Source organism: Brachypodium distachyon, chromosome 5 (assembly GCF_000005505.3).
Source record: "Brachypodium distachyon strain Bd21 chromosome 5, Brachypodium_distachyon_v3.0, whole genome shotgun sequence".
Lineage (NCBI taxonomy): Eukaryota > Viridiplantae > Streptophyta > Magnoliopsida > Poales > Poaceae > Brachypodium > Brachypodium distachyon.
The window spans coordinates 27,256,018-27,282,514 of NC_016135.3; the positions used below are offsets into that span (position 1 = coordinate 27,256,018).

Below are 26,497 nucleotides of genomic sequence, written 5' to 3' on the forward strand. Positions count from 1 at the left end.
ATGTGCCCACGTGGGCCTACACGGTACCCTATTCAAACAAGTACTGCCCCTTATTAGCTTTTTTTTAACCAACGTTTTGACCACAAATTATTTTATTAATATTTAATTATATGACATAGTTTTATATCCATTATATTCCTACTCAAAGATCTTTGCTTTTGGTTATGATTTTGATCACATTAGTCACATCTCTTGGGAGTGCTTTCATGTGTCCAGCTTTTATTTCTGGGCATGACATCTAATATTTTTTTATCTTTTTTATTCAGGTCGAGGACACCACGGATGAGTTACAAGAGCAGCTTAAAAGTCTGGAGAACGGAGGTATTTCGTCTATGCATTTTTTTTATGTTTATGCACATTGACATTTTGTTAAAAAAAACTGTGAATCTATCCAATTAATGATTCATGTTGTGCTCTCATCGATTGGTTCGGTTTTGGTTCAGGAAGTCAAAAAAGGACTACTCGGCGGCGATCTTCGAGAGGAAGAAGTCGTCCAGCCGGTTGGTGGTCGACGAGGCCATGAATGACGACAACTGCTGAAGGTATGAGCATCAGCGCTATTTTTCTTCTATTTTGGTCGAATTCTGAGGGCACGCGTTGTTATTTAGGATGCTGATCTGTGGCACCAAACTGATCCCGTCACTCAACTAGCTCTAATCGAGTAAGTAGATCATTGTTAGTCTGATTGAGTAAGTAGGTACACCTGCCAAATGTTCTGCTAGGCAAAGTGCAACAGGCAGATGCTGCATTATGGGCCTTGGTAAGTCTGCATTTTTTTTCCACCCTCTTATGATTATTTTCCCCTACCTAGGTAACTAGCAGGCTTTATACATGGAGCAGAACATAGCAAGTTGGTAGACTAGATACTCTTTTCAGTTTTTAGAGTTGCCTTTGGTGCTGTAAGTTAGGTCACTAGATTTTAGAGTTCCTGGTGGTATTTTCCAGCTGTAGCTTGCCTTTCACTTGCTAACTATAACTACTATTCTATTCTGATATACTTTACATGTGGTCTTGCCTTATAATGCTGGAAATTTATTCTGATGTATGTTCCCATCATGCAGAATAGGTAATTTGTTGTGCAACACACAACGAGGATACGATTGGATACTGTAAGGACCCTTGATACACATGGCCTATTATTTGGATATTGCTTTGAACTAACTAAATTAACATCTCAAAACAAGTAGCCAAGTTTGATTCCTTGATCTCTATACAACATTTGTTACATTCTTTTTCTTTCATTATGATTGTGTGCAGATAGGTAAATTTAATGGGTGGCCATACAGGCAATGATCTGTTCTCTAATCCTACCTCTTTACAAAGCTCCTTGCTTTCTTCCAACTATGCCTGTTTTCTCACAATAGATTGGTTTGCCTTGTCTGAGCTTAACACAGAATCCATGCATGCTTGATAATTTATAGGTGCAATCTTCAGTTGATGAACGTCAGAGGGCTTGGCATAGGCCATGTCAAGAGCCACCTCCAGGTATATGTAGTACATATACAATCTCTGCACCTCCTGCATTTGATTTTTGTTCATCTTCTTCCTCCTCGTATATATAGATTTCTCTGTGCATCAATTAATCTCTTCTTGAAAGCTTGATGCATCTTTTAAATTCTGACGTCTTCATTCAGATGTACGCACGAGAATCGACGACTCGGGCCAGAGTATGTTTATGATAAGAATTTCCTTATTATTTCCTTTGTGTTCTTTCTTTTGAGACAATATGCTTAATTTGTGTTCTTTTGGTATGGACTGAGTAGTACATCTTGTCTCGGATCTGGCAATTTAGTTTAATTTTGTGTAGTCATGAGTGCTCATATTTCCTTTCCTCATGCCTTCCATCATGGTTAGAGTGGTGCCGTCACCATATTGTCAAGGTAGTTTGATCCATTAGATTTCTACTCTTTCAGTTCAATTGTTTTCTTACCTAGCATATATATGCATGCACGCTACCAAATTATTCAAGTAATTAATTGATCCCTTTATCCTAACTAGCTAGCAACATTGTTGATCTGACTACTGTCTTTTAGTTTATCGTTTCAGAACTTTCTCCTTCTTATACCTTCAGCTTCCAATATAGATCACACTTCGAAACAAATTCATCTGAACGTAGACTAAATTGAGGAAAACTTTTACGTTTTTCTTCTGTCAAAAATTTCCTGCTGGTTTGACATCATAGATATGCATCACTTAGGAACTCTATGTCTCACGGGATTCAAATTTTAATTTGAGCTAAAAAAATGAAAATTAGTACGGAGTAATAACAATGTTAAATGAAACATATGTATAAAATATCTATGCCTTTGTCATGTTTCTTTGTTTATCATTTCAGAATTTGTCCATTTTATACCTTTCAATATGGATTGCATTATGATTCTATTGTGGGTATTCTCATACTGATTTGGCATGGCCTAGATATGCATCATTTAGGAACTCTTTATGTCTCACAGCTTAAAGGATTGTAATTTTGTTGAGCTGAAAAAAACTAAATTTTCACTTGCAAGGTAACTATTTAGCATAATAGCTTTTTGTTTCCGCAGAGCCTGATTAATAGACTGGCAGACGTATCAAAGTCTAGAAGGAACACCAGAGTATAGTCCAATCAACATCGACATGGACAGGTAAATTGCTTCTGTGATTAATATCAAACTCAAAACACAATTTCTGCAAACAATTAGATCATTTCTGACATTATAGTTTGCGTGAAGCCTCAACTGGAGGAACGACAAGATCTGTGGCCCCGCAAGAAAAACAAAGCAGATTGGGTAGGATCGGCGACACGAGGTACTGTCTTTGATTTACAGACCCAGACATACCTTGCCTGTCGCTCACCGCATGTTTAGGTTGTTATCCATTAGGGTAAAAAAGAAGAACATAAGGGTTTTTAAGAAGCAGCTAGCCAGGCGTTTTAAATTCTTTTGTTTTTCTTCTGTTGTATATAAACCTTTTATTTCCTTTTCCCAGAGAAAGAAAAGTGGATTCTCAGTCTTCGATCATGATTTTTTCTTTTTCTGGAATTTCATCCATTGAACACTGCCCCAATGGTTATGTTTGTCCGCCACGATGTTGTCGACACGGCTTAGTCCTTTTAGCTTTCAGTTCAGTAATTCGTATATTCAGTTACTAAATAGGTTTTACATTCTTAATGATATTGGAGTACTAGGTTTTAAGTTATAGGCTTGCAACTATGTGCTGACCATTCCCTCGATCTCCGACATTTTCTGTTACCATGATTCGCTTGCTCACAGAAAAACCTTTCATGACCCTAGGTTCAGTAACTAGGCATGCCCTGGTTCTTTATTTTGGCTGTCTTTTAGTGATTCTTTTTTTTTTCTGCGTTCTTGTCCGCGATGTGCGTTTGTCAGGTACAATATAAACCATTGGCGATTCTAGGTGAAACAGTTTGCGTTATATGAGGGTGAACACATGGTAGTTTGGTGTCTGGCAAGGGTGGACGGGTGAGGACAAGAGAGGTCTCATGTATTAATTTAATTGAACGTAGCACAAAACTATATAGTTAATCTGACAACACCATGCTTCTCAAAATTTAACTAAAGTTTTGTCCGATACCTTTCCTGAAATAAAGAGTAGCGCATAGCCACACAACAGATAAGTTGATCTTCCATCAGCTGGCAAGTCTTCTACCTTTTAATCAGAACGTCAAAAAACTGTAGTTATGTATCCGCAACTCTATAGAAGAGGATAAGAAAATTGCTGACTTTTAGCCTTTTATTCACTTGTTGCTTTTCTGTTCCACATACCGGAGATCATAAAATTGTATGTTTATCCATTTATCACAGGACCATATGGGTATCTGTACTTAACACACTTCGACCTAAATTGCGTCTATGGAAATGAATTCACCATGAAGGCGGCGCAAGTTCAGCATCTGCAGCACATCATTGGTTCAGCCAACCTAGATATCAGCAACCAAGTCTATGCTATGAATAAAACTTTCACTTCAACAAAAAGAATGGTACATTCAGCTATCTTTCATGAAAATATATCATCCAACGATGATCTATACCTCAATATGCTGCTCTTCATCTCATATGTAATACTTTAGGCTGATGGCATCCTAGGTATGCAGATATTTAGCATATTTGTAGGAAATAAACTAGTGATGGTGCTTGATGGCATACTAATTGTTGATGCATTTTGTATTAAAAAATTTCAGTCGGTTCCCAATGTTTACTGTTATATTTAAATTTGTCTTACTGAATTCTTTGTCATCATGATTCTGCTTGCTGATGTTGTGTTAACTACTTACCTGGTTATATATTACTTGATACGATTTTCTATGTTATCCAGTCAAGCTCATTTGGTATGGTCCTAACTGTCTTTGTAATATACATGTCAGGCCCTCGAATGCCTTGTTGATAATTTATCGCACGGGAAAGGTACACTTCAAAGGTTATAATCGGTTTTTTCTTCTTGCTTTGGGGTCTATTTTAAGGTTTGCTTATATCTTGGATGCCAATGTTAGCTTTTGAGATAAAAACGTCATTTAGAGACGGAAAAAAAAGAACTGCAATTAATTTTTAGTACTTTTTGCGTAGCAATCGGATCATTTTTAATTAGATATGGCTGGAAAATGTTGGGTATGTATTACTATATGCTAACTACATTAGCATGACAAAAATCAGTTGCGAACTGAATCCTTTGAGGGTATATATGTTAATTAACAGGGTTATTACTATATGCTAACTAGATTAGCTCATTAATAGTATTGTAAGCGGTAAAAGCTGATCACTTGTATGCTCGTGATATTCCGTAGGGTTTTTTATCAACATATATGTATCAATCTTTTTCATATATGGAGGAACGTGCTGCATAGAAATGGATCTTTCAAGACGTAGCTCATGCCAAGATAAATGGAGATTGTCTATATTTGTTCAATGAATACATGTGAAAGTAAAAGGAACGAAAAGACCGGCAACGCACCGGGATTGTACCAGTAATACTTAATTTCCAGTTGTACATACGTCGCGTCGCCTCCCGCAAAAGAAAACCCACGCCCGACCTACCCCTTCGATGGAAAAAAGAAATCTGACTCCTCTTCGACCCGATGGCAAAAAGAAAAATTGAAATCCTCCTTCAACCCTGCGGAGGAAGATGAGATCCAGGCAGCGGCGGGATAAGGCGACGGCCGCCGCATCGGGATCTACCGCCGTTCCTTGCCACCGCCTCCTGGCGGCGTGAGCCAAAGCCTGTCCCTGGGTCGTGTGTCCCGTACGACCTTGACGGCTCACCGGTAGCGATGGTGTCGAGTCTGAGCATCAGCAGGCGATTCAGGCGGCCCTGGCTCCATTCGTGGCGTTGCGGGGGAGGACGGCCTGCTGGATCTGAGGCCGTGCATGCGGGGGATGGAAGGGAGATGCGTCGCCATCGCGCTCTCCTGGATGCCGTCAAGATCTGCCTCCCTCGACACCACCACGAACACCTGCTGGACTTCTCGCTCACCTGCGACGAATCAGCCCGCCTCATCTTCATCAACACCTTGTTCTCTTCCCCAGCCCTTCACAGCGCCATGGCCATGGCAACAATCCTTCTCTTTCCTGCGGCATGCGGACAATCCATAAGTAGAGCCCGCTTGCGAAACCCTAGCGGGAGGGTTGGGACTGTTCCGCGAGATCCTAGGAGACGAGGTTGCGGGGGACTTGGAGGCACGGATTTATGTGTTTGGCCGATGGCGGCGGCGGGATGGAGATGGGGCCGACTGCGGCGGCGGGGCCGTTGATGGATGTGTCGGTAATGCTTGACGGCAACCGGTACGACCTGGTTCGTTACATCGAGGCCGGCAACTTGGGCGTAGCCCACCATATGCGCTGACTCGAATACAACGACCACGGCGAGAAGGTACGGCCCAGAAATCTGCCGTTCCTCCACTCCAGTTAATTGATTCCACCACGACACACGCACAGCACCAAAAAGTTCCACGTCCTCTGATAGCTTGATGTGTGTCAGTGTGTGTGTGCAGTGCAGAGGGAAATCATCAACCACAGGTTGCTGCAATCAAATCTTCTGAAACATGAATGTTTAATTCAGAAGTGGATAAGCAAGGTGCCTTTCAAAAGAGCTGGTTATTACAAAGTTACCTCATGATTTATTTTACATGACAAAAGATAATGAAGATCTTGATGTTGTTGCTATGCCGAACCAAATTAATATTCTGAACTTGAATCAGTAAGATGTACTATCTCTGTTGTTGATTGCAACCAGGCCCTTTCAAGTTTTGCTCCACCATGTTGTGTGAATGGCTGGGTGTAAAAGGCACTTAGGCGGTGAATCAGATTGAAAACATGTTTGCCAAGCATCTTGGGTAAGTTTTCACATAATCAAAGGACAAGTTTGTATATAATTCTCATCAATTATAATTAGTGCTTTAAAAATTGACAAATGCTGCCATCAGATTCAAAGTTTTTATTTGTTCTGGAACCGTCTTATTAGCAATTGATTGCTAGACAGAAAAAACTATTAGTACTCCCTCCGGCCGGAATTACTTGTCGTAATATTACATGTATCTAGACGCTTTTAAAACATGGATACATCCATATTTGGGCAAATTTGGGACAAATAATATGGGTCGGAGGGAGTAGACAAATCCAATTTTTTTTGCTGAAACAAGTGCAATGAAATAGGCTGGCAGATTGCTTATCATCCATGCATCATTTTTCCACTCGAAAACATTAATTAAGTATTAACTCCGTTAATGATTGGCTAATGAATATGCGTATGTGATTTTGCCGCGCTTACCATTTCTATTCCAGTTATTGCTCTGTATAAATTATCCTTCTGCCTTAATCAGTATTTCCATTGTTTCCTTTTTTAGATAAATTATCCTTCTGCCTTAATCAGGATTGACCATAATGAACTCGGTCAAGCTCAGGAGGACATAGATCATCTCCTCCGTGGTGGCCCGCCAGGTGTGGACGGTTGTTTTGGGACATTGGGACAGAACTAGCTGGGCTCCGACGGGTCATCAGACTCTTGCTAGCTGGTGGACGGGTTTGAAGATCGCTAACAAGAAGGAGAGGAAGAACTTGAACACGGCGGTAACTCTTGTTTGTTGGAGTGTTTGGAAGCATCGGAATGTTGTGGTCTTTGATGGCGCCACCCCGAGTGTGATGCAGATTCTTAGTGACATAGGTCGGGAGAGCAGCGCTTGAAGAAGGGCTGGCTTGCTTAAGGAGAATTACCCCCCTTTAGTAATTTTGGTTTTGTGGATCTTATGTGGACCTTGAGTGACTGGTTGTGTATGACCGCCTTGGGCGTGTAACTGCTTCGCGGATTTCTTCTTTAATATATGATATACCCGTCGAGGTATATTCTAGAAAAAAATTTAATCAGGATGAACTCCTATGGTACATGGACACTGGGTAGCATGTAAGTGGAGAATTGAGATGCCTCCCTTCTATGTTTCGTTGCCATGATTGACCATCTATTGCAAATTTCATTGTTTATTTCATTTTCGCACATGTGTTTTTGCATGTTCTTTTGACTTTTCGTTTTTAGTTTGAGTGTTTCTGGTCAGTACCTGTATAATTATTCATGTGGTTCTTCAAAGCATTTGGTTCAAAGAACTTTTACTTTTGCCAACTACACATTATCAAACCTTCAAAAATATGCTACTCTTCTTGGTATATTGCACATGTATGTATAATTTAAGTCTTCATGGATATATATCGGCTTAAACATCCATTCTAATTTGCCTCTACTCCTTTTTATAGAAGTGGAAAATTCCACGAGTTTATGCTCTGTGATAGGACGAGGGACATTTAGGTTTGATTAACAGATTGGTTGTCATTCTTCTTGCTAAACGATCGGATGTTTATCTCTCCGTTGCAACGTACGGGCTTTTAACTAGTAAGAAAAAAAGAGATAACAACCCGTACGGCCGTACCTAGTCTCGGCGACTACGTCGGTGCGAACTATAAAAAGATTGTTTTGTTTATCTTTATCAGATTATTTGCGCCTACTTGCTAGTATATATAAAAAGTACTCCCTCCGTCCCGCTTTTAACTAGTAAGAAAAGAAGAGACAACAACCCGTACGGCCGTACCTAGTCTCGGCGACTACGTCGGTGCGAACTATAAAAAGATTGTTTTGTTTATCTTTATCAGATTATTTGCGCCTACTTGCTAGTATCTATAAAAAGTATTTCCTCCGTTTCAAAATAAGTGACGTGGATTTGTATAAGAATCTATACAATTTCACGTCACTTATTTTGGGACGGAGGGAGTATCAAGTTTCTTAATTACCAGGTTATTTATATCTACTTACCAGATTTATATCCATTTACCAGATTATCTACGCCTACTTACCCAAACCATAAAAAGTACAAAATCTCATGGTTACCAAGCTACTTGTATCTACTTATCAGATTATTTGTTCTCATTTGCCAGATTATCTACGCATACTTACCATGACCAATAAAAAGTACCAAGTCCTATGGTTATTAGGCTATTTGTCCCTGTCTATCAGATTATTTATGTGTACTCGGTAATCTATGTTTACCAACCCACCCTACAATTTTTTACGAGCTTCATGTTTATCGGATTATTTATGTCTACTTACCGAATTATCAGTGTGTACTCACCAAAATTATCTATACTTAATTCCATCTCTGCTATCTCTATCTCTTCTCTTCTCTTCTCTGCTACTTTACTAGGCTGACAGTCTGGCAGGAGAATATTCCCTACTCTCTAACTTCGCCCGATCGATCAATCGATCAAACCCTCCCCCTGGGCCGCCGCGCTCAGCCCCTCCCTCCCAGGCCGCCGCCCTCCGCCTCTTCCCCCGCGGCAGCCGCCCCTTCGCCTCTGCCCCTCCGCCTCTAACGCCCGCAGCCGCCCTCCCTCCCTCCCAGTCCATGCGCACGCGGCCTCCGTCCCCAACGTCACCGCGCACGCCGCCCTTCCCTCCCTCCCAGCCCGCCGCGCCCGCCGACCTGCCCTCCCTCCCGTTCTTCCTCCTCTCCCAACGGAATCAGGTGATTCTCTTGTGCTGATTTCCCTTGTCGTTGGTTCCTTTGCTTTCAGAATGCACGATTGTGGCTTGGACATTCTCCTGATTTTGTTTTTTGATATCACGCATGGAGGTTTATTATGGTACTCCCTCGGTCCACAAATAATCCGTCCACAAATAAGTGTATATTTGGGTTTCAAATTTGTCCACAAAAGAGTGTCTTCTCACTTTCCAAAACACTTTAGAGTAAGAAAAAATGTTTCTCTCTCTTTACACCGAAATCAAATCCAATAGCATTTTTTCATGCACTTAGCTCATTGGAGGTGAAAAAATTAAAGAGGAGACAGATAGTGGTTGGGACCTTCCCAATGCATTTTCTAGCTCAATGCTGAATTTTCTTGAAAAACCACAAACGTACACTCTTTTGCGGACGGAGGGAGTAGATCTCAAGTGTTTTTTCCTCTATTTTTTTTCCTGGCTGTAAATTGTGCTTCCAATTTTTTCATGAACAATATACATGCATCCAGTCGACCAGTAAGAGTTCTATCATTATGACATCTTCAGTCAGAGGGCATTATTGTGCTTGTTTTAATTGAGTTATGGCATAAGTTTATTCAGTTTGATTGGCTTGTCATGGAACTGAACTTTGGAACCAAACCAATCAATCATAGCCAATGTAAATTAACAACTATTTGACTATTGGCTACAAACCAAATGGAAGCCATCTGTTTTGCCAATTTTTGGCAGGTTTCATTGGCTACAATCCAAACAACCTCTACTTGCCAATAATTCACTAAACTGTTGTACGCAAGTACGCAATACATTTTCGTATGTTTAATATTAGTAGCATCTTCTTGCGTTGTCTTCTGTTTTAATGCTGCCTTTGATTTAGTAGTAGTTAATGATTTATTACATGCGCGAATTCGATCCAGTTTACTTGGGCATGGATGGCATGGATGATGATTAAAAATAATTTGGTATAGTTCATATGTAAGCCTGATGATTAGACAGACATCACAATAGGAATCGATTTTATTGACAACATCTTCAAATTGTTCATGATAGCTAATTGATATTTCTCTGTGGATGATTTATGCTTTGCAAAAGTGGCAGCACATTTTTTATGTAGTTCAATTCATACAATTGTTGTGTTCATACGATCATCTGAAAACCAATTACAATATTCCTTTGATCTCAACTGGTATAAATACAATATTGTTGCTCTTCCATGTGCATTACAATGTTTTTTGCTCTTCCATGTGCTACTAAAAGAGATAATGGTGCCCATTTCTATGAGGAGGTGCGGTTCTTGGGTTGATTTCATTTTGTTATCTTTAGCTTGTACTGCTCAGGAAGACACCTGTTTTCTGATGTTTCAGAAACTTTGCAAGTGGCTTGTGCACTTCCTTATGGCTGCTCTTGATTACTTTCATCAAAATCATGCTCTTCACCGAGATGTGAAAGTCAGTAAAAGTGCTCCATTTGGAGCATGTGATTATCTTTCTAACATGCGTGTTGTAATAATGTGCACTAAAGCTGCTAATTCGTGTGGTACCAGCGGAGCAAAAGCAAGAGGATGCAAAAAAGTTATTATACTATAGCAGCATGAAGTGGCCCTGATCACCATGGTACCGGTGGTTTCTTCTTTTTGTCTCTTTTCTAGGTTCCCCCACTTTATTTTGCATGTTCTTCTCGCAGGTTTGTGAAAATCATCCAGAATGAGATGTATGAAATCAAAAATGGTGTGTTCTTACATTAACTCACTCGGCCGTTTTGTTCTCCAGTCCAAAAACAACTACCAGTCCAAGAAGAAAATTTCAAATTATAAATTAATGGCACCTAATATATATCACGCTGCCAATCTGAGTCTTGTTCGTACTCTAACCGCCTGTCTGCACCCGCACGCGGCTGCCGGCGACGTAGGTCATAATCATGGACAACTACTACCCCGTTCCTCATTTGCTCCCAGGGTGTTGTGTACTGTGAGTTCGTGGTCGTGCACTACCATGTGATCTCCCATCCTATTTTAAATCTGTAACATGTTCTATTCTGTAAATAAATAGGCATGACTAGCACCTGAAACATTCTTTCACACCTGAAACATTCTTTCATTTGCATAAGCTCGGATGAAGATTGCTCTTGGAGTTGCCTATGCTCTGGAGTAATATAGTTTGTGAAGCCTCTGAAGAAAAAGAAGGTTATTAATTTTTGCTTCCAGTCGTCATATGTTTTCTAAGATTTTACCTTATGTTTCTCTGAATTTTGTTTGAATTGATTCTGTGTATATCATAGATGATTTAGTAGTCCCCAATGTCATAGATAGTTTATTGGACTTCTACTCAATTCGTTTGCAGTTACTGAATATATTTATCTTTGATTTTCTCGAGAACTGAAGTCGTATAAATTCTGCCTTTAGGTGGCAACTGCAACTGCCTTACTCTGCTTTAAGCTTTCAGTGTTTCTGGCAACTTTGAAATTCCTGTTGCAGCACAGGAGCTTGGCAAGTCTGGAAAGTTTGATACGATTTTGTGCATCGGGGCTGTGGTAAGGCTTTTCTTTTGTATAATCTCCGTATCAGATTTCATTTTACCATGTTTTACATTCCTTTTGCTTCTATTGTTAATCTAGCTTGTGCATGTGTAACGACCGCAAAATTAATTAAGCTTAAGTATATTTAATTAAACTTGATTAATGCTATAAAGACTAATTACGATTAAACTGCCATGCCTGTGTGGATTTATGCATTAACAAGTTTGACTATGAGATAAAACTTCTTGTAAAATGTCGTATAGCCCAAACCCTGAACCCCGGTGAAACAACCCACATAAATATTTAACCAATGATCTTGAAAATATTTTCACCAGCTCAGATAAATATAAAATGAGTCCACGCAAATCCCTAGGATTGTTGGAAATTATTTGGATGCCCAAATAATTATTTTCCTATTGCAAACTATATTTGAACTATTTTCAAATATGGTAATCTAGTTTCAAACTCATGAGATATTTTATTTTGAAGTTGTTTTGGTTTGGAAAACATAAATTTATATTTTTGGGAAGCTTCCAAATGTGCAAAACTAATTTTTGGATTTGAGTTTAAAACCCCTTTTTGAATCTAAATGATTTTAAATTCAAATATTTCTGACTCTCCCATACTTGCTCCAAATGGTTTGAAACTTTTACAGTAGCTAGGTAAAATGATTATAAACCTACCTTTCAAATTTCATAATTTTTGGAGTTGATTTGGGCCTCCAAACGATTTAAACCAAATCGGGCCAGAAATAAAGAAAATATAATAAGCCTGACCAGTGGACCCCTTTGACCGGACCCACTGTTGACTGTTTGACCGTTGACTGAGCTTACCATGACCTTGACTGAGATATTGTGGCCATCCGACGAGTGGGTCCCACCCCTTTCCTTTTTCCTTAATTCCTATCGTACAATACGTTTGTCTTGAAGTGTGCTATGTTTTCAAATATTTCTGTACCTATGTGTTACTCAGCAATGCCAACCTTTTCATTTAATTTGTAGAGAGATGGTATCTCATTGAAGCTAGCTGGTGATGTTCTTCAGCATTCTGTGTGACTGTATAAACCATCTAGGGCAGCAGCAGCAGGAGGAAACTTCTGTGCTTATGCTTGCCATCTTCTCTTGCTATGATTTGTAGAAAAGGGTAGATAAATTGACGAGACATGAGAGAATGTGCTTGCTTTTTTGCATTTTTCAGACTATTTTTTGTATCGGTTTTGCTATTTCTAAAAAGACTGAGTATTTCTAAGTCGATGCTAACATCCATCTTATCCGATCGTTGAGATTCGTGCAAGAATCATACAAGCAATACATTTCTTCTAAATGAAAATGCAGTGCTCCTGCCGGTTACTTGGAAAATTAATAATATTGTGGTTTTCTAAGTCTGGCCTTAAAATGCATGCCAGGCAGTTCTATTCTATTTTGCTTATTTTCAACACAGGCTGCAATGCTTAAAGGTGCTTCTTCAGATGTCAACATTAGGGTTTCACTGGTAACACTACCAGGAGTTGCTGCTCAAGGCGTTTAGGATTTGGATGGTTGGGTCATTTTTTTGGATCACGTGAACGTATTAATGCTTCTTTCCATTCGGAAACATGAAGTCTCTATAATGTAAAATTCATCAACTATTGTCTGCCTTTCAGCAAGATTTCGTTCTATTTCTCTGTACCATAATAGACATACCAGTACCACTATAGAGTTTGTTCTGAAGTGAGATTTATATCTTGATGTCAAAACTCCGAAGCACAGGTTCAAAGTTTACTAAAGAAAACCACATGTTTAGAATCAATACAAACTCTGTTTTCAAGCACATTCGGAATCAGTACAAACTCTGAAGCCCCTTCTACTCCTGTTCTTTGGATGGTTATACGAGAAAACAGCAATAATAAATAATTATAGAGTAATTAAATTCAAAAGACATGTATTGTGGAGACGTGGAAGCTCACTAGACATAAAATTATTGCTATACATTGTTGATAACCGATTCCGATTCCAAGAGCGTTGATCGGGAAGAACTAGATCTACGTCCCCTACCGTTACGTTACATATCAGTCCGTCCAATCTTATCCCGTCATTCTACACTCTACACATGTAGGAAACAACAATGACGGCTCCTTCTCCTTCTACACGCATGCTAATTCTACCATCGCGGCGGAGGGCGGACTGTTGCTCCTTGTCATGGTGGTGCGGCCGAGCGTCATGAACCCATCGGTCTTATTGCTGAAAATATCAAATATCGGCTGGGGAGGCCGAGTCGCCGGGTACTGAACGTGTTACTGGGTCCTGTCATTGGTAGTCAGCGGCGGTGCAACCATTGGCATAGGGGCCGAGAAGGCGGCAGGTCGATGGGTTGCAAGGGAAAGCTCCCGTCGCCGTCGTGGGCTATCCGCAGCCGCGCCTGCCTCCAGCCGTTGCTCCTGTTCCAGTGACACCGCTCCGCCGCTGGACCTGCTCCAGCCACAGCGCCGCGGCCTCGTGCTGCTCCGCCGTCAGGCCTGCTCCAGCTGCTCTGCCGCCGTTGGGCTTGCTCCAGCCGTGCCGCCACTCCCTCCCCATCGCCGCCCACAAGTTCGACGCGAGCTCCCTCCGCTGCCCACGAGTCCGTCGCGGTCAGGCCCGACATAGACTCCTTCTGCCGCCTAAGAGCCCGTCGATTTCAGGACAGGCTGCCCCCCGCCGCCCACAAGCCCGATGCGGTGGGTTTTGGCTTCGGCCACTCAGCGCTCAGCGGCGACACGATCCTAGAAACTAAGTCTCGGGGGAAGGTGGAGCAGAGGAAGGGGACTCGCGGAGACTCGACCATGCGAAACCGATCTCCAGTTCTCCTCACCACCAGCAGCAATCCAACCGCCGCGGCCCTGCGGCTGCTCCAACGCCATGCCTCCTCCCACGCCGCTGCGCTACGGAGGTGCAGGAGTGGACCAGAATGCCGCGCTACTGCAGGACAGCAAGAGGAAGAGGAGAGGAGCGAGCGTCGGGGATGGCGAAACAACCGCCGGACCGGCCCAACGCGAATCTCAACGCGCGCCGCCTGGGAACGCTCGCCTGGGAACGTGCCCTCAATAGATTGCCCGAACAAAAAATGCAAAAAAAAAAAAAAGTTTCCAAGGGTGCAAAAAAACTAATCTGTTAGCTAATACTACCTCCAAAAGCTACTAGCCACTAAGGCCCATAAATCAGATAGACAATTCATAGTTCAAGTGAGTAAAATATACTTGAGCTCATTACTGATTTCAATGTTGGTTATGTGAAGAAAAGGTTTACAATCAAACTTAGTTTAAGTAAAATTCAAATTCAATGTTCAACAAAACAGAGACGGGAAACATGATCAGATCCAATGCCCAAAGAAAAGAAATCGAGCATAAATCTCAAGTTTCAAAGCACGCGCTTAAGCTTTGATCTACTTACTGCTTGTAGAGTGATATGAGCATAATAATGTCAATGGTTTCCGCCACCCAGGAAAGCAGATTTGCAGGCAACACACAGCTCCTAGGTCAGTTAGGTTGCTGCACACCGACACCCACACAGAGACCCACTTTACAACAGGCACATAACCAGTCGCCTACTCTTTGACTAAAAACTGTAGTAAGAGAAACCAATATTTGATTAAAAACACTGCAAATCAAAAAGGAGTTGCAGATGCTAAGAACACAAATTGCATCACTTAAACATCTGTGCATTCTCGGCAAAAAAAAAATCTGTGCAAAAGGTAACACATCAGGGCAAAAAATGTGTACCTGTTCATAAGTACACTGTAGCTAGTGCAATTGCAATTAATTAACAACAGTTAAAAGGGGGAGCAATTAATTTAATTTAGAAAGGCACTACAAAATTTCAAACAAACTGTCTATAATAAAGGTTCTACTAGCACATACAACTCAGAAAAAACACATGAAGACACCACATTTGGTCGATTAGGTCTGGATAAAAAGAAAATTACTAATCAAAATAAATTAGTTCAAGTTGATAGATGCATGACATAGAGGCATGAAAAATCTCCATTGCATATCTACTTAGCGCATCCACACCACATTATCTAGCACATGAGCATCAGGAATCACCAAAAACGCATCACTAATCAAATCAAGAAGCTCAAGGTAACCTAGAAAAATTATTAGCAATCTTGATGCAACGATTGGACGGACAAAAAAAAAAGCAGGCGCCTATGCGCTAGCAAAAGGGTTATAATTTCGTACGAGTTGGGTCCGTGTACGCGATATATATACAAACATCATGGCATGAGTTTCATACTAAATCCCTCCGACACTTATTATGCATCGGAGCGAGTAATCGTTGCTTTTGTTTTTCATTCCTCCTTCAATTTCTAACAAACACGTCACGCTTCCTTGGTACCTCCAGTGCTGCTGAGTTCTATGCTCTTTACGCATGTCACGTCGGGATGCATCCCAATTGACGCAGTTCTCGGGACAACCTTCCAGGTCTATTCCATCAAATTCACGGAACTAAAAGGGTTCAAGTGGCCGTTGAAGGTGTACGGCGTGGTCACGGCACGAGACGAGGTGGACATGCAGCGCAACCCTCTCTTCGTTCGTTCGAGGGGTGACTGCCAAATCATCACTCGAAAGGTATGTGTGCATGTATCTTTTTCTTACGGTGTTCGTTTTTCTTCTCCTTCCTTAGCTAGACCATGTGATTTTTTATCCAAGAAAAAAAATCATTGTTGATTGGGTAATGGCACATAAATACATGTATATAATGAAGACGACGGTGACAATGCAGGATCCCTTTCTACACTTGACCGGACCATGCCGTGCGATCATGTCCGAGGGGCGCATTGACATCGAAATCCAACTGAGAGTAAAGCGCGGGACAATGTCTCAAGACAGAGCATTGATCAGTCAGGTCTGCACGTTCAACGGTGATAACGTCCATGATTTCCGTTCATGTCTCATCGACAACCACTTTTGCACAATGGAGCTCTCTTATGAGCATCTTGAGAAATCGGTCCAAGCCACAATCTTTGGGGTGCAAGTTGTCGACCGGGAGGCGCCATCGCCTTTTGAATACGGAGTTAGAGTCGTCTGCTCCTCCCTGCCTAACAACGGTCCTCAAGACGACGTCTATGAGGAAGCTGTGCTTCTTGATTCAAAACATGGAACAAAACATGCGGTTAAACGTGGTTATCTCAACCTGTCGAGGCAAGTCGTTTCCGTGAAATTGCGAGGAAGACTAAAAGTTTGCATACAAGCATATACAAGGTCCGGCGAAATCGGCGTGCATGGTCATGTCTTCATCGTACCTCAAGCATGCAACACAAGCCAACACATATGTGCCGTTGGTGGCTCCGAGGTGGAGGTAACCGTTGCCTGGTCTCTCCTCGTTGAAGATGAATATTTAATCAAGATTAATGGAAGCGTGGACCCTTCCGAAGATTTGCCACCTCTGCATCCCACTTTGTTGGAAAAGATGGGGATAGCTGAGTGAATAAGTTTTTGACAAGATGTCTATTTACTCCGTGGTTTGGAAGATAAAAAAGTGTAAACATGCATTGCTTATTGACCACTACTTTAGATTGATGGGATTGATTGTAATTAATTTAATGTCTTCTAAACGATGGTTAACATCATCGAAGTGAGGTGAAACGTCAGTCAGATTTGGCCATTTGGACGACTGAAAAAAAACTTTACAGAAGCCAGAACAGCTGGTTACTTACATGTGAGGGCCCCCACTGGATCTAAAACTGCTGCTAAAAGCTGGTGCTAGAACAGGCTAGTGCACAAGCTGCACCGATCGTCGTCAGTAAACACTGCAAACCCTCCTCGTGGATAAATGTAAACCACAGCAAAAACCAGATTAAGACATTAAGTTAGACGCAAAAGCAACGCACGGCAGTGAATTTATTCTCCCGCCTGCAAATCTCGCAACTCAATCCGAGCCACCAAAAAAACCACAAGATCAATCGGCTGTACAAAGAAAAAAAACGTCTTGTATACTGCTCCATTTGGCTAGCACATCCACGGCAATCCCCTGCCCCCAAAGGACTTCCTGCCTTGCAGCTTGGACGTCCGTCGGCGGTCTCCCGTCATCTCCTTGAAGTAGGCCGCCGTCTCCAGCTCCCCTGACCCCCGGCTCTGCCGCCGGATCGGCCACAGGCTCAGCCTCGGCGCCTCCTCCTCGTCGCCCACCGGGATAGGCGTCGGCGTCGGCGACGGCGGGTGAACGTTCCGGAGCTTATCGGGCCGCCACCGCTGCGAGGCCAGCGCCTGCACGGCGACGGCCGCCGGGACGCGCCGGTTCCTGGCCATGTCCCTGCAGGCCTCCAGGGTCAGCTTCTCGTAGTTGACGCACCGGCACGCCGCCGCCCTCTCCTCCACGGTCAGCGCGGCGTGAGACTGCAATGGACGCAGAGGAATACATGAATTGCAGAGCACTGCAGAAAATTCAGTAATTAAGGGCAGAAGTTCAGCAGCTAATAAGGCGTAGTAGTATGTACCAAATCCAGTGGATGATCAAGTGTACTTACAACCACGGTTAAGTTTTGATTTGTTTAACGATACTAGAGTGCAGTTAAGATCAACCAATCATGCATGCAGCAAAAGGTGATTGGGAAAGTGTTCAGGTGCTCTTTGATTCGTGCGTTACACGGTACTACCATGCATGGACAGAATGGCGTAGATGAGAGGGAAACGAAAGCAGAAAGCAAAGCAGAGACATACATAAAAGGGGGAGATCAGAGGAAGGTGATTAAAGAGAAGAAGACGACATTTCGCACAACAGAAAAGCACCAGAGGCAATGTGGTAGTAGTAGTAGTTATTTTTTTTTGTTTTTTTTGAGAAATGTGATAGTAGTAGTTAGAAGATGCAAAGCCCAAACAAAGGCTAGATACTCAGTTGTAAAACGACCACCGCTCAGTTTTAAAAGGGAATTTGATGGACTAATGATGAGTATGAAGGCCACGAGTGCAGCACTGCGAACAGGGCAGCAAATTGTTCCAAGTCTATTAGTCGTAGCACGTATGTATGCATGAAGTAAGTGAACTAAAATTGCTTATTTTTTAAACAGACATTTGGCCAGTAGGTTGAAAGGATAAGGCATGTTAGGGATAAATAAAGCAGATGGCTTTAGTGTGGCCTAGTGACAAGGTTTCCCCAGATCTGATGGACCAAAAAGCTAGCAGCACACAATGAGCAGTACAGAAAAAAGGGCAAAAGCCCGCTGCTTGGTTAGCGTCCCATGATCATTGTACTACCAACCTCTATTCGGTTGCTTTGCAAAAGGTCCTGACTTTAACAACCTCTGTTCAGCTACGACGTACGATGATGGATCAAAGGCAAATTATATCATCTAAATTTTTGTGATAACATTAGTATATACTCCTATACAAGAAACAATCAAATCTACATCTCTAGGACTAGTTAGATATGGTATCTCGTATGGAGACTGTTCTTGTTTAGAACACGGTGGATTTTGGACATTCTGAAGTGCCTAGAAGAACTCATCATGACCCCATCATGGCCTCGGAGAATATTCACTGCTCCAGGTGACAAATCTCGGTGCCCTACAGTACTGTCTTCTGTATCTATCGCCAGCGTCCAAAAGTTGAGGGATTTACACAGTGGTGGCAGGGAATACTGTACTGTCCATATCATTAGCATCAATCTAATTAAGCCCCCCAGTAATCATGTCCCAAATCATTATGAGTTACGGAGTGTATTATGAACTGAAAACGTGCACTCCGCAGGGTCGGTCAGGATGAATAAAATAGCACTAAATTCCTTGCTTGAACTCCCTGCAACAAGCTCCTTAATTAATCCCCAATCCCAGTAATCATGTCCCCAATCCTCTTGACCATTGCTAAATTTTTGCCTGATAAATCGATTTCAATTGCTTCTGAACAGAGATTTTTCCTCAAAATTCTACTGTACTGAACATCAAAGTCTTGGTTGAGCTCTCCTTTGTCCCCGATCCCAGCAATCATGTCCCCAATCATCATGAGTAGCAGCATTTTTCTTTCTTGAGAAATCAATTTCAATTTGTTGCCAAGACAGTAAGTATTGCTTCTGAACAGATTTTTCTCAAAATTATACTGAACAGAGTCTTGGTAATTGCATGCATGGAACTGCTTAATTACCTGGAGGAAGATGTCCAGCGCTCTGTAGACGCCGTCGAAGCAGCCCCTGGCGGAGTCCGGCAGGCTCTCGGCGACGGCCAGGAACCGGCCCACCGTCAGCCCCTGGTCCGGCGAGATCTCGCCCAGGTACTTGTCCACCAGCCTCCCCACCTTCCTCAGCCTCTTCGTCCCCTCTTCTTCCTCCTCCAACGCCATGGCCATCACGAACACCCTCACGAGCCGCACCACCAGGCGCACGTCGTACACGCCTCCGCCAGGGACGGAGCCGCCGCCGGAGACGAAGACGGGGACGAGGAGGTCGTCGAGTGTGGCCTGGTCGAGTAGCGACCCCACGAGTGTCTCCAGCTTGTTCCTGCTCTCTCTGCTTGCCCCGGCCGCTGACACGGTCCGGAGAACACGGAACAGGCTCCGGCAGGAGGAGAAGCACCCGCCGGTGGCGGCGAGCGCGGCCACGCCGTGCGCTGCTGTGTTGGCGAGGACGGAGAGGGTGAGGTCGTCGCTGGTGGGGGAATCTACGGAGCGGCGGCGACGGCGGAGGTAGTGGAGAAGGAACCGCGTTATCGTCGGGTCCTTGTTGTTCTTCTCGCCACCGAGGAATCTCGTGGCCTTCTCGACGGTCGGCGGGGAGAGAGATGCCACGTTGTCGAACCACCACTCGTTCCCGCTGCCGCTGCTGCTGCACGGCTTCGTCGTCGTCGTCACCAGCTCCGGCGGCGGCGGCGTCTTTGTCGCGGAGTCCGTGTCGGGCGACGAGGAGGACGACGACGAGATCGACAATGGCGACGACGAGGACGAGGAAGACGAGCAGTTCGCGGGGCGGCTTGCGGCGGCGATCCGGGAGAAGAGAGCGGATACGAGCTTCTCGAGGAGCGCGTCGGCAATGGCGGCGGCGTTGGTGCTGGAATCGGAGACGACGAGCCTCTCGCAGCTCCTGACGGCGGCGACCGCGTCGGCCCATGTCCAGAGCCGCCGCGCGTCATCGTGCACGAAGGCCTCCGCCTGGGAGAGCAGGTTGCCGGGGCGGACCTCCTCGGTCATCTCGAGGAACACGGCGGCGCAGTACAGCAGCGGGAAGGTGGTGGGGCGCCAGAGCAGCGGCGGCGGCTCGCCATTCCCGTAGCAGAACCGTGCCGCGAGCTCCAGCGCCTCGCCGCCGCCCGGGAACCCCGCGAGCTCGACGGACAACAACGCCCCTGCTGCAGGCTCTGCTTCTTTTCCCGGCTTCTTCTTCTTCGTCGTCGCCACCATGGCTCTCAGCTTCCCCGAGAAGCCGCACACCACGCTCTGTTCATCCATCCAATTCATCACCGACCGATCAAATCAAATTGGCCGGAAAGGATCGAACGGCGAGAAAAATTCGGAGCAGTTAAGGAACCAAACGGTGGTTGGTTGATTAATTTCCTGGCCGACCCGATCGATCGTACCTGATGGAGAAGAAGCGTGTGGTGGCCATTGACGTGCACCTCGAGGTCGCAGGCCTCGTCCATGGCTTTCTCTCGAGGTCTTGATGAAACGTGGACGCAAGCAATGGGACGCGCACGGCGCACCCACCCAGTGAGCTGAACACTGAAGTCTAAGGAATACTGCTGGTGTCCGAGAAGAAGATGTGCTCGCTCAGTTCAGTTAAGCTCAGCTCAGCTGGCTGGGACCTGAAAGCCACCAACAGGCAACAGTCACAGGCTCACAGTAGCATATGAGCGTGAGCAGCATTACTGTACACCAGTGGACCTACTGCATGTGTGCACCGCAAGTGTCCTGTGGAAGGAAGGGAAATCTAGTATAGTAATCTACGGAGCGGCGGCCCGCCCGGCCGAATCCCCATGAAATCCGCGCTGATGATTCCTAGGAAGAGAACAAAACCAAGTTTTGGGCTGGGTGCAGGAGGCTCCTTCAGGTTCTCTGAACTTTTCATTATGCTGGAGAGTGCAGAGATTCTGTATTTTCTGCGGTTCAGAGTAAATGCTGGATTTTTATTACGGGGAGAAAAAAAGGACACCCCTGCCTTCTGAACGCACTAGAGCAAGCAAACAAACAAACAAAATGTCCTTTCGGAAAGAGGAAAACGAGCAAACAAGATGTCACCCGATCAATCTATGGTTATGGTGTCAACTCAGAGGAGAGGAGCTCTTTGTTCAGAGAGGCAGGCACTGTCGGTCGGTTGCTGGGCTCTTGCACCGTTCAGGTTTCATTGATGTGCTACTACTTTACTTACTTTACTGCTTCAGGGAAATTTTAAATTTTTGATTTAAATTTATCTAAACATGAATGCATCTATTCTTAAAAAGTGTCTAGTCACAATGTAATATTTCGACAACAATTAGGGTCGGAGGGAGTAGTACGTATTTCCCAGTTCATCCTGCTGAAAATCTGCACTGAGAAACATAAAAATGAAAGGGGGGGGGGACTGTCCAAAGACTACGGTTTCGGACCTGGCTCCTCAATCTCCTGCCTGATTAAGAAATGGAGAATCTTCACTGAATCGCACAACCTTGTTCCATGTGGGGAAAATGGATGGGGAGCTCACGAATCCCAGCCCCCTTTGTTGCTCAAGTTATTTGGAACCTAAAGTGCCATGGTTGGTGCCAAAAGGATGAGGAGTTGGGAGCATGGACCATTGCAGAACATTTCATTTGGTGGCATGCCAATGGATGATGTGTAGCAGCTGAAGAACCTGCAAACTTGAGGAAGAACCAACGTGCAAAGCAACAACAGCAACTCATGGTTCAGGGGTGAGCTGTCCGGACCCCAATCCCATTGCAATGCAACCATAACATGCAAGCGCCCTACCTAAATTTCCGGCAAAATATTACTGTAGATCCCGGAATTAGTTCAGTGGATTAAGGAAGAAGAGGAATAAAAAAGATGAAGGGAATTTGGAGCGTTGGCCCTTCTGGTTTGCATCTTGGGCCTGGAGCTGGGCCTCGGACTAGTAGTTCTGTAGCGCAGAGCTCGTCTTGTTCTAAAAAAAAGGTCTCGTCGTCCAGAACGCCTCGCCGCCTGGCAGCGCCGCTAGGGATCAGGGAGTAGGGAGACTGGGAGAGGGAGCCACCGAGCTAGCCAGGGACAGGGAACCAGAGAGGCTAGGGGAAGGAGGAGACCGGACGGAGAAGGAGAGCCTCCGCCGCCCTCTCTTCCCCGCGGCTGAAGCCCGCCTTCGGACGCCCTTCTTCTCCCCCGCCGGCAACGCTCGCGTGCCGGCTCCCAACGCCAAGTTCGTCTGCCGCCGCCGACCTCCCGAGGTAATGGACTGTTTCAGTGCATACTACACATTGTATATGCACTGCCGAGTGCCGACCACTATATACGGACATTATTCAATGCAATTCTTAAGAACTCGTATGCAATTGTTAGAACCTGTAGCAGCTCGCCACCCACAAGGTAATTTGGTTGCTTGCCTTTTTCCCGAAAAGGGGGATAACCCCGGACTCTTGGTTGCTTGATGTATGTCTGACCTTTGTTGTTGTCTGTGAGCTAGTTAGCTATCCCTGAATTTAGGCGATGTAAGGACCATCGGTAGTCCTTTTGTTTTTATGAGAGAAGCATATGAGGATGGGTAATCATACTGATGCACGTGACTATAGAGAATTTTTTTATACATATTTTTTCTTTGTGTATGTGTTATTATGGGTTCATATGTGTTGTATGTTGGTGTACACAGGGAGCGCTCTATTTGTGTACCTGCGATTGCGCCTTTTCCCTCTGCCTCTCTCAGGGTTGGGGCGAGTGGCTACCCCTATTTGTTACTCAATGCTCAATCAGTCATTGCATTCGATTAGGCGATTGCCACGCCTTTGAAATTCTGGTTCAACCATTCAACCGATGTGGTTTCTCCTTTTTTTTACACGACTATTTTGTCTATGTTCTTATCTATGAACATTTTGCTTGTGTGTTCTATCCGATTTTACTTTGAATTTGTTGGGTATTTGGTTCCCAACTTTGGAGGTTATATCTATTCCAAATATCCAATGCTTGCGTTCTCAATCTAAATGACAGATTGATTCCTATTCTACATATATCATGGTTAGGAATTTCTGCTTGTCCAGGCTTTAATATTCTCCTGGCTCTGCTACTGGATTTGACCAAGTCTGCATAACAGGCAGGATGTTTGTTCTGAGCCAGATTGAGCACAACCTGCCGATGCCGCCACACTTGCTGAGCCGCCCTCTTGTCGATGCCATCAAGACTGAGCTCGAGAGGCTCTTCCTAGATAAGGTAGTGCAAACTTGGACACATTATCTTATCATTAGTACACGAGATTTTGTTACCGGAAATCTGCATTCTGACTTGCTGGTTCTTAATTCTATTTCTCAATCTGCGTTCCGACTCGTACTGTAGGTGATCGCTAATCTTGGCCTCTGTGTGTCTGTCTATGACATCCTTGCTGTCGAAGGTGGATTCATCTTTCCAGGAGAGGGCTGCTCGACATATAAAGTAACATGTGCTATCATTTTGTTTTCCATTTGTTTTTGTAAGGAACGTGAGATGCTATCATGTATGCTAATATGCTTTATAAGCTCTGTACAAGATAAATTCCTGAAAAGGTGACTATGTTACCGTTCCATGCCCTTTAAATTTGTGCAATAGAGTTGAATACCTGAAAGTACCAGTATGTATTTACTTCTTTCCTCTGCAGGTTTCTTTTCATAAGTGTTTATGAAATTACTTCGGAGTCCTTTATTGGCAGTGCTTATCATTTGATTGCTTTACTTACCTAGAACTGTAACATTTGGGGTTGATACAATATGTTTGTTGCTTAGATGGTTTGTCTCTTAGACATTTATCTGTACAACTACAGTTCAAAAGGCAGTAGTTCTCCTTAATTTCTACTTATTTAAATGACTACTTTGATGTCAAGATCCAGTTTGCCTCGTTGTAAGTTAATTCTGATTATTTCTGTGCCTCAAGTGGGATGGTCTAGTCTATTCCTGCACATTGTGAATGATGTGATGGATTATGAATAGTATGTCAGACTGTTAACATTGGTGCCTATTTCTTCTGATATTGCTGTTAGTACAAAACGTGTGACATCAAAATTATTCATATTAATTCTAGGCTTCATACAGTTTATAAACCATCCTTAGATTCCCTTCCTTTTTTTCACCCATCTTGAATAGGTCTCCTTTAGGTTGTTGATGTTCAGGCCATTTATTGGGGAGGTTCTTGTCGGGAAGATCAGTGGATATGATGAGAAGGGTTTACAAGGTGACTTTTAGTTGGCTAGTTTCTTGGCAATCTCTTATAAGTTACAACCCCTTCTTTGGATTCATCTATGACTATTTGTAGTACTTGCGTCTTTAGTTTTCATAACATCTTGCACTCCAGGGAGTTTGTTATTTTTTTCATGTCATGGTATATCCATTCCAATGTCTAACCTCAAGTCAAAATCTTCGGGTGATGTCTAATCGTGCCATTTAAAGTTATTCATGAATTCTTGCATTATTTGAAATGACCCTCATTTAGGGCATGTTTGGTTGCTTTCCATACTTCACCACTTTTTGCCAAAAGTTCTGCAAGTTGGTCACCATAGTTTACCACACTTTTTAAAGAGAAAAACTGTTTGCTGACTGCCTCTTTCATTTTGGGCCCAAGATCTAGTTTAGCTGGCATTGAGGCAGCTTCTGGATAAAAAATGCTTAGCATTTCATTGATGACTTGCATTTTAATTTTCAAGAAGCATGCACATTTAACTGATTCCCTTTCTGTTTCTTCCTACTGAACTGTCACTATGTAACTCGGTCATTGGAGAAGCTGTGCACACAAAATGATTAGTTTTAACTGGTATATTGTTTTCCTTGTTCAGTTTCACTTGATTTTTCCAGCGATATATGCATTCCGGGACACTTGATGCAGTATGGCACAGTGAGGTAATACAATGCTCTATTTTGTTTTATTGTGGCAGTATATACCATTCAGTATTATTATTTGAAAATTGAGGTGTTTTACTTATCTCCAGATTATATTGACTGTGTTATTTATTTTCTGGTCACGACTAACGAGGAAATTATTTTCTGCACAACGCTCTGTTATTTATTTTCTGTACTTCTCAGTTCTTGTCCATGTTTTTCCAGGGGGGAAGATGGTAGGTGGATGCTGAAGACTGAAGATGATGACGAACTTTATCTTGATTTAGACGATGAGGTATTCTTAGTTTTTTATTCCGTTTCATTGGGGAAAAATCACTTTTCTGTAGCCACCGACCACAAAAGAAACTTACAGCCATTGCAATCTCTATCCAGATTCGGTTCTTGGTGGCTAGCATAAAATACCCACCTATTCCAGTCGAGCAAAAGGAGGATGACAAGCCATTTGCTCCAATGCAGATCAATGTATGTCTTCTTGCTTGTATATGTATTGCCATACAGATGCGCAATTCAGAAATACATTTATACTGTTTACGTTAATGATTGGTCGTACTATTTGACTATCATTTACAAGCACGAGCGGGTGTTCATTCCAAACCTCTCGATTTTTTTCGCCTTCTGTTGTTCCGTGAATAAATGATCAGGGCAAATCCTTTTGCAGGGAAGTATTAAAGGTGACGGTCTGGGCCTTCTTGCTTGGTGGGCGGCAGATGAAGAAGAGGAAGAGAAAGAGGAAGAGCAATAGCTGCAAGTTGCTTCTGGGACCCTGTTTTCGTGTAATTAGAAATGCAGCATGTTAGAAACCTTAGATGCTGTTAGGAACTGCAGCCTTGGTGTTGATCTGCTGCTGCGGCTTGTAAACGCTGACATTGACGGGATAACACTAGCACCAAAGAACATGAAAGGAAATTGTCAGGCTCGAATTTCATTAAACACAGTCACGGGCTCGCCGTTCTCCCCGGCCGGCCACCTGGCGGATTTTGGGCCGTTGGTTGGGCCAGAAAACAAGAAGACGCAAAACTCTGACCCGGCCTCAGCCTGCTTT

General features: G+C 43.5%; 3 protein-coding genes and 2 long non-coding RNA genes across 8 annotated transcripts; 4 read left to right on the forward strand and 1 right to left on the reverse strand.

The window, feature by feature from the left end:
- Positions 1–265: 265 nt before the first annotated feature.
- LOC104585463 lies at positions 266–7,431 on the forward strand. Its single transcript, XR_002961405.1, has 11 exons — positions 266–321; positions 444–1,485; positions 1,635–1,667; positions 2,544–2,624; positions 2,712–2,787; positions 3,804–3,979; positions 4,364–4,403; positions 4,781–5,862; positions 5,971–6,066; positions 6,226–6,325; positions 6,836–7,431. It is a non-coding gene; the product is annotated as an uncharacterized LOC104585463 (long non-coding RNA).
- Positions 7,432–9,001: 1,570 nt separating this feature from the next.
- On the forward strand, positions 9,002–12,776 carry LOC104585464. 2 transcript variants are annotated; one of them, XR_733278.3, is made up of 3 exons: positions 9,002–11,167; positions 11,387–11,514; positions 12,501–12,776. It is a non-coding gene; the product is annotated as an uncharacterized LOC104585464 (long non-coding RNA). The 2 variants fall into 2 exon arrangements; XR_002961329.1 differs by having other exon boundaries at positions 9,002–11,514.
- A 3,093-nt stretch (positions 12,777–15,869) lies between these two features.
- Positions 15,870–17,040, forward strand: LOC112269213. The gene is made up of 2 exons (XM_024455416.1): positions 15,870–16,084; positions 16,239–17,040. Exons 1-2 carry the CDS (start codon positions 15,872–15,874, stop codon positions 16,941–16,943), a joined length of 918 nt encoding a protein of 305 aa, XP_024311184.1. The 5' UTR covers positions 15,870–15,871; the 3' UTR covers positions 16,944–17,040.
- A 241-nt stretch (positions 17,041–17,281) lies between these two features.
- Positions 17,282–22,408, reverse strand: LOC100835792 (BTB/POZ domain-containing protein At1g50280). 2 transcript variants are annotated; one of them, XM_014895501.2, is made up of 3 exons: positions 21,016–21,999; positions 19,592–20,875; positions 17,282–17,851 (listed from the first exon to the last, which is right to left on the reverse strand). In XM_014895501.2, exons 1-3 carry the CDS (start codon positions 21,076–21,078, stop codon positions 17,465–17,467), a joined length of 1,734 nt encoding a protein of 577 aa, XP_014750987.1. In that variant the 5' UTR covers positions 21,079–21,999; the 3' UTR covers positions 17,282–17,464. The 2 variants fall into 2 exon arrangements, with proteins under 2 accessions (XP_014750987.1, XP_024311183.1); XM_024455415.1 differs by having other exon boundaries at positions 17,693–17,889; positions 21,016–22,408.
- A 139-nt stretch (positions 22,409–22,547) lies between these two features.
- Positions 22,548–26,385, forward strand: LOC100846267 (DNA-directed RNA polymerase III subunit RPC8). 2 transcript variants are annotated; one of them, XM_003580763.4, is made up of 8 exons: positions 22,548–22,830; positions 23,688–23,803; positions 23,927–24,022; positions 24,706–24,793; positions 25,392–25,455; positions 25,660–25,729; positions 25,828–25,917; positions 26,114–26,385. In XM_003580763.4, exons 2-8 carry the CDS (start codon positions 23,693–23,695, stop codon positions 26,195–26,197), a joined length of 603 nt encoding a protein of 200 aa, XP_003580811.1. In that variant the 5' UTR covers positions 22,548–22,830; positions 23,688–23,692; the 3' UTR covers positions 26,198–26,385. The 2 variants fall into 2 exon arrangements, with proteins under 2 accessions (XP_003580811.1, XP_014751450.1); XM_014895964.2 differs by having other exon boundaries at positions 22,594–22,830; positions 23,635–23,803.
- The last annotated feature ends 112 nt before the right edge of the window (positions 26,386–26,497 follow it).